The sequence below is a fragment of the Dunckerocampus dactyliophorus genome, chromosome 14 (assembly GCF_027744805.1).
Source record: "Dunckerocampus dactyliophorus isolate RoL2022-P2 chromosome 14, RoL_Ddac_1.1, whole genome shotgun sequence".
NCBI lineage: Eukaryota > Metazoa > Chordata > Actinopteri > Syngnathiformes > Syngnathidae > Dunckerocampus > Dunckerocampus dactyliophorus.
In genome coordinates, this window is record NC_072832.1 from 6,325,718 (window position 1) to 6,338,213 (window position 12,496).

The 12,496-nt window shown below is 42.9% G+C and overlaps 2 protein-coding genes across 12 annotated transcripts in view; one reads left to right on the plus strand and one right to left on the minus strand.

Moving 5' to 3' along the window:
- wdpcp (WD repeat containing planar cell polarity effector) overlaps positions 1-6,601 on the minus strand; it is an 82,957-nt gene extending 76,356 nt beyond the window's left edge. For 9 of the 11 annotated variants that reach the window (XM_054798279.1, XM_054798282.1, XM_054798283.1 and 6 more), the window contains exons 1-2: positions 5,604-6,600; positions 5,272-5,333 (exon numbers count right to left, since the gene is read on the minus strand). The gene's annotated coding sequence lies outside the window, so the exon portion shown is untranslated. Of the gene's footprint in view, positions 1-5,271; positions 5,334-5,603 lie in introns of all 11 variants that reach the window. The other 2 variants (XM_054798285.1, XM_054798287.1) reach the window with 2 other exon arrangements.
- mdh1ab (malate dehydrogenase 1Ab, NAD (soluble)) lies at positions 6,049-9,927 on the plus strand. Its single transcript, XM_054798291.1, has 9 exons — positions 6,049-6,181; positions 6,621-6,719; positions 7,074-7,170; positions 8,168-8,343; positions 8,416-8,538; positions 8,670-8,846; positions 9,084-9,197; positions 9,313-9,402; positions 9,481-9,927. Exons 1-9 carry the CDS (start codon positions 6,179-6,181, stop codon positions 9,601-9,603), a joined length of 1,002 nt encoding a protein of 333 aa, XP_054654266.1. The 5' UTR covers positions 6,049-6,178; the 3' UTR covers positions 9,604-9,927.
- The last annotated feature ends 2,569 nt before the right edge of the window (positions 9,928-12,496 follow it).

Genomic DNA, 12,496 nt, shown 5'->3' on the forward strand with positions numbered 1-12,496 from the left:
ACTGCTATGAAATATGCATTTGTCTTAATATGAAGTTTGATTCCATCAAAGCCATTTCACGGACCATTTCCTTATGCAAACACCTCCGGGAGACAGACACAGACAGTGAGACAGCGAGAGAGAGAGAGAGGGTGGTTGAAGCTTGGAAAAGGAAACACCTCCTGGATGGTTGAGTGTGTGTGTGTATATTATGAGATTTAATTGACTAGTTCTGCATCAGTGCCAAGAAGTTACTTGGTGTGTTTGCAGAAGCCTGTGCTCTCTCTCTCTCACTCTCTCTCTGGTTGTGAACATGGTCACCTTCACCACGCACACAAAGCAAGCATCGCAAAATAATTAATAATAATTAAGTCCTGCTCAGGTTTCAGAGAGGACATCAATCTTGCCCTGACTGACCTTCAGCATGGGTGTGAGGACATAAGCAAACACGCGGTTAAGCAGATGGGAAATTCTCTCCTGACTTTTGAAAATCCTATATTACAGTAAATATGCGTTACATTTGAAGACAAGTTGAATCTAGAATAGAACTTATTGGAGTGCAGATACCCCCTAAGGCAAAGTAATTGTAATTTGGATCAGCACCAAATTATACAATTTCCCCATCATTAAGATCAGGGCTCCAAACAGCGGCTAAACGGTCACATTTTGCGACTAAGTTATGACACATTGAGAGTACATTTTTCATCTACTCACGCATGTGCTACCAGATAAAAGTATGTATCCCGTCTTGAGTTGACATGGACGTCCCTTATTACAGAGAGAATGAAAAATAGTCTGTGAAATGTGTAGTCAATTGACGACAGCTTGTCACAGTCTCAGCATATCGATGCCAGTGTGTGTGATCGCTCGTTTGAAGTTTGACTATTCTACCATCTTTGTTTACGCATTTTGCCTGGCTCCACTGTCTCTCTGGCGGCAGCTAGCGAGCAATAGTTACTCGCCTAGTCTCCTGTACACGGACCCAAATGTGACTTTTTTGGGGGGGGGTTTGTTTTAATAACCACAGTGTCTCACAGGGAAGCTACGATGGCTGTCACGTTCATGGGTTAAGTGCTAATTTACTTTTTTAAAGTGTCACTTAGCAACCTTGCTCTCTTGTCATCATTATAATAATTATGTCTTGTCTTCAAAACACTAGTTGTGTGTCTATGTTGTTCAACATAAACACGTAGTGTGTCCAGCTTTAAAATAGTGATCGCTCGTGAACTGCCAGTAGCTCGCCACTGATCATTTGAGCCGCTCACCAAAGAATATTCGCTTCAATTCTTTTTATTTATTATAACTGTTCAATACAGAGAAGATGCCTAATGAGCACAAAATGGCATAAAGACAACGAGCACACTGTGCTTTGTAAATAACGTACAATTGAAATGTTGGCAGTTGCATAGAACACAAACAGCTCACATCTACTTTCTTTTGGATATTTGTAATAGTGCTGGAAGCTGGATACATCTGCTCTATCATAATTTTGGACACTCAATTTATATTGTTTTATATTAAACAGGACAGATTTCTACAGGACAGATATTTAAATTGCTATTTTATTCTGTTATTTTTATTCCCCAAAAAATGATTAAACAATTAATTTCCCAAATATTAGTACTACTCTCAAACATGCATCAAATTCAATTTAGCTTTGTGTCAAATAGTACCACATTTGTTTAATACAATTAAAGGCAAAAAGGTTGGTTGGCCCTGCCAACAAGGTGCCCCTTATTTATTTCTCCAGAAGTTGGCAACCTTACCAGTTCATTTGCAGATATTATTTTATTATTGTTGAATATTTTTGTTGCTGGCAAACTCGTGCTCCACACTTCAGCCCAGTAGTTGACAGTAACACGCAAATAAGCTAGTTTGTCAACCCACACTTACTCCTAAAGAGGAAGAAAGGAGACAAACACCAAAGAAGAAGGAAAGGGGGTAGTATTGGAGTTCTAATATATACAAAATGATGCCACCAATGAGGCCTTCCAGAGGCTAAGCACAGCAACTGGGTGGTTAGAGAAGACAAATGCCATTTATTGTTTGGGTATTTATCAGTAATACAGTGAAAATGAGAGGAAATGTGCATATCTAGTTTGTAAGTCGATTTCAGCGTGTGCTGCTAAATTTTCTGCTTGCATTCCTAAAATTTTAAGTTAGCGGCCACTGTGCTCCTATTAAAAAAAGTTACTCTGGAGCCCTGAAGATTCATCCAAGAAGTCACTTAAAAAGTAAAAAAAAAAAAAAAAGTCATCTGCCATCATGCAATGCAAGCAAAACTGAAAAAAAAAAAAATCCTGTACATGCATCCAAATTTCATGGATTTGTTCCTTCACCCATGGCCCTAGCTCTCACAAAGTTACTAAAAATTGTTTAAGAAGCTACTACATAGTCCCACTAATTGACAAACAAATGGCAACAGAAATTATTGGCGGAAGTAAGTAATAAGAATTAATAATTTGGGGAGTACGTCCCCTAAAGGCCCTCAGTGCCAACAGCTGGTGTTTACTGTGGTCACACACTGACACCTACTGTGATGTACAGGCTATTGCAGGAGAGGGCTCAGAACAACCGTGCAATGGGGCAAACAAATCATCTCCTCTCTGTGATCTAAGCTTCATTATTATCAGACAGGAACACGATCGCACTGGGACACATTATGACACACATTAACAGGTGTAAGATGCAGAAGTTATGATGAGGACAAATAAGGAGCGTGTGCACTCAAGTGAGTGCAAAAATGCAATCTGGTCACGTCTGCACGAGCACTATGAGGACTATTTAGTCTGCCAGAGCAGATAAAAGTTATGTTATATTATAGGAGGTGGGTGCCCTGGCTATCTGCTTCAATGTGATGGAGGTGGCCGCTCAGGTGCACTCTTCAGAGGCAAGAATGGGAGGCGATAAAGAAGAGAGCAGGGCGGTGAAATGACAAATCAAGCGAGCAATGTTCAAAATCCTTAACTGAAAATTTCACATCATCACTTCTAAGGGACACCAGGTTTTTCCACCAAATGTTGCCAATTATTTTCACAGTGCATACAATCCTGATCAAAATTTCCATGTCCAGCCAGTTGAAAAATGTATACACTGCTGTATCTTCAACAGGTTCAAAGTACAGCTTCAAGATGCAAAAAGAAGAAATGGGAGTGAGACAAGTTTTCTCTCTTTGAATGCGGTCAAATTTTTGGGCTGCATAAGCAGAACCTCCCGCAGTGCGCCATTGTTGATGAGGTTGGATGCAGTAAGACAGTCATTTGAAACTTCTTCAAAGATCCTTAGGGATATGGAACAAAAAAGTCAAGCAGTAGACCCCCCCAAAAAATCCCAAGCCCCAAGCCAGAGGATCCAATTGGCAGTCCGTCAAAACACGGGACGATCCTGGACCCAAATCATGGTTGTTGGGGGCATCAGGCGGCATCTGTGAGAGGGTTTTAAGAACAAAAAACATCTTAAAAGGCCTCGACTCTTTCAACACAAACAAAGTTGCCCGTTTTGGAATGTGCATGAGAGCACCAAACGGGGACACTGGAAGGTGGAAGAAAGTTTTATTCTTCGATGAGAAAACAATACAACCTCGACGGTTCTGATGGCTTCCAACATTACTGGCATGACAAGGCGATCTCACCTGAGATGTTTTATACTCGGCACAGTGGGGAGGGCGCCAACATGATCTGGACCGCTTTTTCCTTCAACAATGGAGTTTCAGGCTGTGCAGGGGCGTCAAACAGCAGCTGGCTATGTGGAGATGTCTCAAGGGGAAAACCTCATGACTGAAGGTTCTCGTCTGTGTGGTAATGACTGGGTTTTTCAACTGGACAGTGATGCAGTTCACAATTCCCGCCTGACAAAGGACTTCTTCCAGAGAAATAACATCACTCTTTTGGACCATCCTGCGTGTTCCCCTGACAGAAACCCAATTGAGAACATTTGGGGATGGATGACAAGGAAAGTTTACAAACACTGACATCAGTTCCAGCCAGTGGATGCCCTCCGAGAAGCGATCTTCACATCTTCACCACCTGGGAGCCACATTCCCACTAGCCTCCTGGAAACACTGGCATCACCATCTATTTTAGGGGGGTTCAGGTTTTTTCCAGCTATGGCCTTCAACTTTTGATTAGCGGATGAACAGCCTATTTCACTTTAATGGTTGTTTGCAATAAATTGCTTACTCAAAAAAATGTTTGTCTCATTTGGAAGCTCTACTTAGAAGAACCTCCTTAAGATCCAACAGTGCAAGATGTAACTTCTTGCAATTTTCAACTGGTCTTAAAGTTTTGCCCAGGAGTGTACAAGGAGAAGAAATCAAGCCAGAATGGTAAACTGGCGCCTGAAATTCTCAGGGCACTGAATCGACCTCAACTGGACAGTCCAGTTGCAATCGATTTAATGCCCTGAGAACACAATGACCTGGATGAATGACAATAATCACAGGCGTGGCACTGTCACACCAAGGCTGCCGTTTCTGGTTTCATTCTGAATTCCCTTTTTACAAACTCTGTAGATAAAGTTATCTCCTATCATAACACTATTTGAGATTACTAGTGAAGAAAATACTGTACAGTGTTCCCTTGCTCTATTGCGGTTCACCATTCGCGGATCCGCTGTATCGCTGATTTTTTTTAGTGCTTGTTTTTTTTAAATTACAGTGTATGAACGCTGTTACAGGCCAAGCCTGGCCCTTTAAGAAGAATTGCATTGTGGGAAGTTGAGTGTCTCTCTCTCTTCCCTCTCTCGTCTGTCTGCATCCTGAGTGGCTGTAGACCATTGTCAATCAATCTCCTTAGAGCGGTCCTGCCATGTCTCCTGTGTCATCGCTAGCTTGCTTGCTTGCTAGCTAGCTTGCAAATGAATCTTTGGAGGACAAATATCTCATAGGAAAATTAAACTTAAAACACTTATGTGCAAGAACAATGCAGAAAACCCACAGCATTTCAGTATGCGGAATTAAGTTATGGAACGGATTAAGGAACTCAAACAATGTACCGAGATGAGCAAATTCAAAAAACAATACATGCATTTGATGTTTGATAAATATTAGGCAGAAGAGTCTTGATTATTATACTTATTGTTCTAGATTTCACATTAACCGCACCAAAAATGTCAAGTGTGAACGCATTTGAAATAGAGCAAACTGGTGGTGATTGGCATTAATGTTTATCTAGTAATTACTTAGTAGTTAGTTATTTCAAAACAGTCAGACAAGCTAGATCAGTCTGACACAAGCCAAATGTTATAACTATACTCTTTTCGTTTCACCTATACAATGTTGATGACAATGCTTACCTGGCATGGGCCTCTCAACCAAAAACAAGGCACCACAGCCAGAAACAGTAGGCCTTGGTACCCTGCAAACACATAACACATGAATGAATTGCATGTCTAGGATAATGACTGAATCAAACCAAAGGTAATGTTACACAGTAGTAAGCCAATGCATTAAGAATGGGATGCCTGTGGTTGATATTCAATGACTTATCTGGGTAAAACTTAAAAATGACTATCTTTGACTGGTGCCGGGAGCAGGTAATCAACTACACTTTGCAACAGGCACATACTAAAGAAAGAATTTAAAAGTCAGTTAAAAGGTGTCAAACAGAGAAAATGTGCCAACTTACACTCCAGATGTCTCCAGAAGTAGTTGCTATTTTCCGGTGCTTCAGTTCATTCGCATCTGCTGTCAAACTTTTGTTGTTTTCATTGCACACTTTGAAGATATCCACGACATCAAACGTCATTTAAACAACACACATTCCCAGTAAACATTTACACGCACTCCAAAACAAGCGCCACCCGAGGGTCACTGTCCACAACATGTCTAAAGTTTGTTAGCGGTTAGATGCTAACCGTTTACACGCCATAGCGTCGCTACGCAACAAGCTCCACTGTGATGGCTATGCTAACGTGCTAAGCCGTCGGTATCAAACTGTGACTTGGGAGGAAAAGAGTGAGCTTTTCGCAGCACTACCACAAGTCTAATAATGTAGGAAGTGTCTGTTATGACAACGTTCCCGAAAAGCCTGCCGCTGGTAGCTACGTTTATCTCAGAACTACAAATAACATTATAAAGACTACAAATCCCATTTGGTCCATCCAAATGTCGCGATACTTGCTTTTTTTTAACTGGTGCCCTCACTCCGGTCTAACCGAGTGCGGCTGAGGCAGTCCGATTTGACGCTATTAATAAGTGGACATGGTAAGTGCATACAGCAAATGTACGGTCTACATATTCTTATTCACGTTACAAAGTACAGGTTTTAACACTTTGTAGACTGCATGTAAAATACTGTGATGATTATATACGTCTGACTTTGATTATATAACACCGTCAAGCATTGTGTTGAATACCTGCATGTTCTATCTTCCTTGAAAGTTTCCAAAAACTGTACACCGAATGTTAAGTGTCGCGATTAAGGTGATACGTGTTTTTCCCGATACGGTTATGTACTGGATGTATGGACAGTGCAAAGAGTTTATATTTAACCTAATTCCTGAAAGTTAATCCCATTGACAAGAATGTCGACAACATCCGGTGTGCGTTCCTCAATCAAAGTGGCACCTCCATACCTGTCGCCCCAGTGTGAAATCAATGCTAATAGTACTAACTGCTGTGTTCTTTGCCTCGTCCCTTGTAGTCTGAGCCAATTAGAGTTCTGGTGACGGGGGCTGCAGGGCAGATTGCCTATTCGCTGCTGTACAGCATTGCCAAGGGAGATGTCTTTGGCAAAGATCAGGTAAAGGCGCTCTTTTTTATGTCTGACGTGATTAGACAGCATCATGGGCAAGACAGACTGATAACTGTCAGGAATTGGCTGTGAATCATCTTGGGTGACTTTGACAAGATTTGTTATGTGTGTCCAAATTGATCAGCTTGCACTAGCAAGGAATGTCCTTGAAGATAGTGAAATGGATCCTGTGCCAAGCGCCTCGGGTGTAATTTAAAACCACTTGATCCGAAGTGAGCAGGCTGCTCCTTCACCGAGTTCCTGACAGTCATGTCAAGTCTTGTTATGCAACTATTGTTCATTTCCATTTAATGGTTCCATTTATTTCATGTACCCCACGTTTGTCTTGTGTCTTCATGCCAGCCAATCACACTGCTTCTCTTGGACATTCCGCCCATGTTGCCGGTCCTGGACGGTGTGGTCATGGAGCTGCAGGACTGCGCCCTCCCTCTCCTGAGAGGTAACCATTTAAGGTCCCCTACCACTGTAATGTAAGTCTGTCATGCAAATCTTTCCAAATCTCTGCAAAAGGCAGACGGCATTTGAAAATGTGAATATGTAGCAATTAATTATTCAAGCAATGGATACATTCTATTTTTTTGTGCCATTCATCATTGAAACAACCATCATTTCACGAGGCGCCACTCTGCCGTCTCCATTGTGACCTGGAATTTTTCCTTTCAAAGTGCGCTGTCCTGTGCTTTGTTTGCACATGGGGCCGTGAGAGGCCCCATGTGCAAGCAACAGTGCTGCAAAGACAACTCAGCACACATTGAGATGGAGCCAACCGTAGTAGTACAGTGGAGCCCATTTATGTCGACACCTGGTCGCGAACTGGCTGACTGACGTCGACATAAGCAGTGGTCGACATAACCAAAACAGAAACCCGCCATTACTTACTTGCACATTTACTTGTGACTTTTTCCAGAGACATGGACCATGGGATTCCTCCATTAGAGCACATTTTTATTTTGATCGTGTTTTTATATGATATTTTATACTGTTATCTGTGATGATTTCATTGTACATCTTGGCGACAATGACTAACGCTTTTGTACACGTGCAAATCGTTTTTCCGGTGGCGAACAATCTTAAAAAAATGAAATGGGTGCATTTTGTTAGTTGCTGTCATAGAGTCCAGGTTAACACTGCCGAGCTGATGTTGCACAGAACAGGAAGTCACTGCACATCATAATGCTGTCTTACTAGACTGCAGCAATGTTGCTGCTGCCATTTCACTCTGCTTACCGATAATGGTGAACTTGACAATGCAACACGTCAACATAAACAAACACATTTCACAGAAATTATCCCTCTAGGTCTTACATTTTATGTAAACAAAAGTGGTCGATGTTTTATGTCAACATAGACTCGTTGAAACGGGACTTGATGAGTTGGTCCACATGAGCAGGAATGCCGAGAAAGCTCATAATGTTTTCAAATAAATCACTACGCAGCCATTGTGGCCACTGACAAGGAGGAAGTGGCCTTCAAGGACCTGGACACAGCCATTCTGGTGGGCTCCATGCCCAGGAAGGAGGGCATGGAGAGGAAGGACCTGCTCAAAGCCAATGCAGCCATCTTCGAGAGCCAGGGCAAGGCCCTGGAGAAGTACGCCAAGAAGAGCGTCAAGGTAGCGCACCGGAACTGGTCAGCTGCTCCCTGTTTACATATCTGACACCTAAATGTATGATTGTGGTTTCAGGTTGTGGTTGTAGGAAACCCTGCCAACACCAACTGTCTGATTGCCATAAAGTCTGCTCCCTCCATCCCCAAACAGAACTTCTCATGCCTCACCCGACTGGACCACAACAGGGCTCGCTCTCAGGTGGCTATCTATGGAAGTTCCTTTTACTGAACAGTACAGCACCTCCCTCCAAATAAAGAGAAACTAACCGCTGTCAGAGGCCGTATTGTGAACCCTTTCAAATGCCTGTTGTCTGTGTGCCCGGCTGATAGATCGCCATGCGCTGTGGCGTTCCTGCCACCCATGTGAAGAATGTAATCATCTGGGGCAACCACTCGTCCACTCAGTACCCAGATGTGCACCACTGTGTGGTCAATGTGTCTGGCAGAGAGATAGCCTGCTTTGACGCGGTCAAGGATGAGGCGTGGCTCAAAGGAGACTTCATCACTGTGAGTCAATGATGATTTTTGTTCCCCCCCAACACATAGCGCCACATCACCATTGGTACAAGTCATAATTCAGTCACAGCATTCCCATCCCCACCAAAATAGCTTATTTGGAGTAGAATACATTTTTGTAAACCTTGTGGCGTAAGGCCATAAAGTAGACAGACAAATCACCACTTAAAAAAAACAAAAAAAACATGGGCCTTTTATGCATTAACGCTCCATGTTGCTGCAATGCAGACGGTGCAGCAGAGAGGTGCTGCTGTCATAAAGTCCAGGAAGCTGTCTAGCGCCATGTCTGCAGCCAAAGCCATCTGTGACCACATGAGGGACATCTGGTTTGGTACTCCGGAGGTAAACAACCTATTCTTTTAAACTATAAATACCAAAGTAATCTATCTAATGAGATCTAAATAATAAACATAAATCATCCAATACAAAGATAATAATACTCATTCTCCTTGTTTAGGGTGAGTTCATTTCCATGGGCGTTTACTCTTCAGGCAACCCCTACAAAGTCCCAGATGACCTCATTTACTCCTTCCCTGTCCAGATCAAGGTGAGGATGAGCATACTTGTAAGCACACGTCCACCAAAACACCTCACTGAACACAATGAACATGCATTCTCTCCTAAGGACAAGTCTTGGAAAATAGTGGAGGGCCTGGCCATCAATGACTTTTCCAGGGCCAAGATGGAGGCCACAGCCACGGAGCTGATAGAAGAGAGGGACACAGCCATAGATTTTCTGGCCAAATGACTACACCCTGCGGCGACACACGAGCAGCGTTCGAACAGCGCCACAATGCCAGACGCTCGCCTCTGATGAAGCACTCCATCAACTCCCCTATATTAATCTGTATGTGTGAGAGAGATGTAGCGTGTTTGTTTTGTGAAATGGGAAAAAGACTTGTCAACTGCAATGTTTTAGCCTTTAGCTCTTCTAATGTGCACTTTAAAAAAGGTTCCACATGGACGTTACCAGCACAGAAATCGGAGCTTGACTTGTTTTTTTCTGCTCTGTTACAATCTTCCTCCCTACTAAAAGGATGCACTGTGCAATAAAGACAAACACGTTTGCAAAGATTTGTCATCTATCTGCAAGTCTGTTTACTTTGTTACCAGTTTTTTTTTTTCTTCTTCTACAAATTGCTACGTGCGGTTAACATCTGAAATCATAAGCATTAATGTCGTAACAATAAATACGGGCAGAAGTAAGCCTAATGGTGAATGCTACTGTAATTTGTTTTCCCCTTCAGTGACTTTGCAGATACCTGGGCTCGAATCTCCGCTTGGGCATCTCTGTGTGGAGTTTGCATGTTCTCCCCATGCGTGCGTGGGTTTTCTCCGGTTTTCTCCCACATTCCAAAAACATGCATGTTAGGCTAATTGGCGACTCTAAATTGTCCGTAGGTATGAATGTGAGCATGAGTGATTGTTTGTCTATATGTGCCCTGCGATTGGCTGGCGACCAGTCCAGGGTGTACCCCGCCTCTCGCCCAAAGTCAGTTGGGACAGACTCCAGCATAACCCCGCAACCTTAATTAGGGATAAGCGGCATAGAGAATGGATTTTGCGGATTTGTTGCCTTTTTGAAAGTATTTATAACTAGCAAACGCATTTTGAGAAATATCAACATCAATGACATAATCATTGGACATGATTTTCAATTAACTGCAGTTTTTCAATAGCTCACTCAAAAAGTTATATAAAAAAATGATTGCTTTTAGTGCGTCAAGTGAATGGAACAAACTGCCTCCTATTACGTGTGATCTACCAAGTGTTTTTACTTCTAACTGCCTAAACCAGGGGTGTCAAACAGACGGCCCGCGGGCCGGATCCGGCCCGTCTGGTGGTTTGGTACGGCCCGGGGAAGAAAGCTGCATTGTATAAAAAAAAAATGAATTTTCTTTAAAATTTGTAGTTCTTGTATTATCCGCTAGGGGGCGCAGTGTTTTAGTACGTGCAGACAACATGAAAGCAACACTGCGGCGGAACTAGGACCATCTTGACCTGGTAAAATTGAACGTCTGTACAGCGTCTATTGGCGACAATTGCATTATCTACTTTTCCGTTTGCCTCGCACCCTCATCAGCAAAATGTCTTTGTCAAAAAGGAGAAAAGTAGACACAGAGTGTCGGACTTTTCAAGAAAAATGGACATGTTCTTATATGTTCACGGAGGTGAATGGGAAACCCGTGTGCCTGGTGTGCCAGCAGCAAGTTTCGGTGCTTAAAGAATACAATATTCGGCGCCATTACGAAACTCAGCATGGTGAAAAATACAACAGTTTGCATGGAGAATTGAGAAAACAGAAGGTAAATGAAATGATGGCGCGTCTGAAGAAACAGCAATCTGTTTTCACCCAGAGCCGAGAAGCCAGTGATGCTGCGGTGAAAGCCAGCTACCTAATTGCGAGCCAAATAGCAATGGCATCAAAGCCGTACAGTGATGGAGAGTTCATCAAAAACTGCTTGCTGACGGCTGCTGAAATTGTGTGTCCTGAGAAGCGACATGCTTTCGCCAATATAAGCTTGACAAGAAATACCGTGGCAGACAGGATTTCGGAACTCTCTGCAGATTTGGACCACCAACTAAAACGCAAAGTGGGGTCATTTGTGGCATTTTCTGTTGCGATTGATGAGAGTACTGATATCACGGACGTCGCTCAACTGGCCATATTCATTCGTGGAGTTGACAAGACTTTGAATGTCACAGAGGAGTTTCTCGAGCTGGTGCCGATGATCGACACCACAACAGCTGAGGACATTTTCAGCTCCGTCGTTGGAGCGCTGGACAGAGTCGGAGCGGACTGGTCACGCGCCGTAAGCCTGGCTACTGATGGTGCGCCATCAATGATCGGTAAAAAGGCAGGTGTTGTGACAAAGTTCAGAGATAAAGTACAAGCCGCAAATGGGGGAGGTAATTTTTGGACATTTCATTGCATTTTGCATCAGGAGGCATTATGCAGCAAATCGCTAAGAATGGATCACGTCATGGAGGTGGTTGTCCGAACTGTTAATTTCATCCGAGCCAGAGGTCTCAATCATCGTCAATTTGACAGCTTTCTCAGTGACTGTAACATTATCCATGGTGTGCCTTATCACACGAACGTACGATGGTTAAGCAGAGGTGCTGTGCTAAAGCGCTTCTTTGATTTACGTGATGAAATCGGACAATTCATGGAGAAAAAAGGTAAACCTGTTAAGGAATTACAGTGCCATCTGTGGCTGCAGGACCTTGCGTTTATGGTTGACATCACTGAGCACTTGAATATTCTTAACAAAATGTTGCAGGGACGCAAAAAAATCGTAACACAGTATTATGACAGCATACGTGCATTCAAGTTAAAGCTCGGGTTATGGGAGACGCAGGTGGCAAGCGGTGACCCTGCTCATTTTTCCTGTTTAAAAGATATGTGCGCAGCAACCGTTAATTCTGACGTGAAACGGTACAAAGAGAAGATTTCAGGGCTGTTGATGGAGTTTGAGAAAAGATTTCAGGTTTTTAGCGAACTCGAAACAGATTTTGCAGTTTTTCGCTCACCATTCACAGTCAAAGCTTCTGATTTGCCCGTTGCCATGCAACTTGAAATCATTGATTTGCAGTGTGATGTAGAACTGAAGGACAGATTTGCCTCTGTAAGCTTGGAC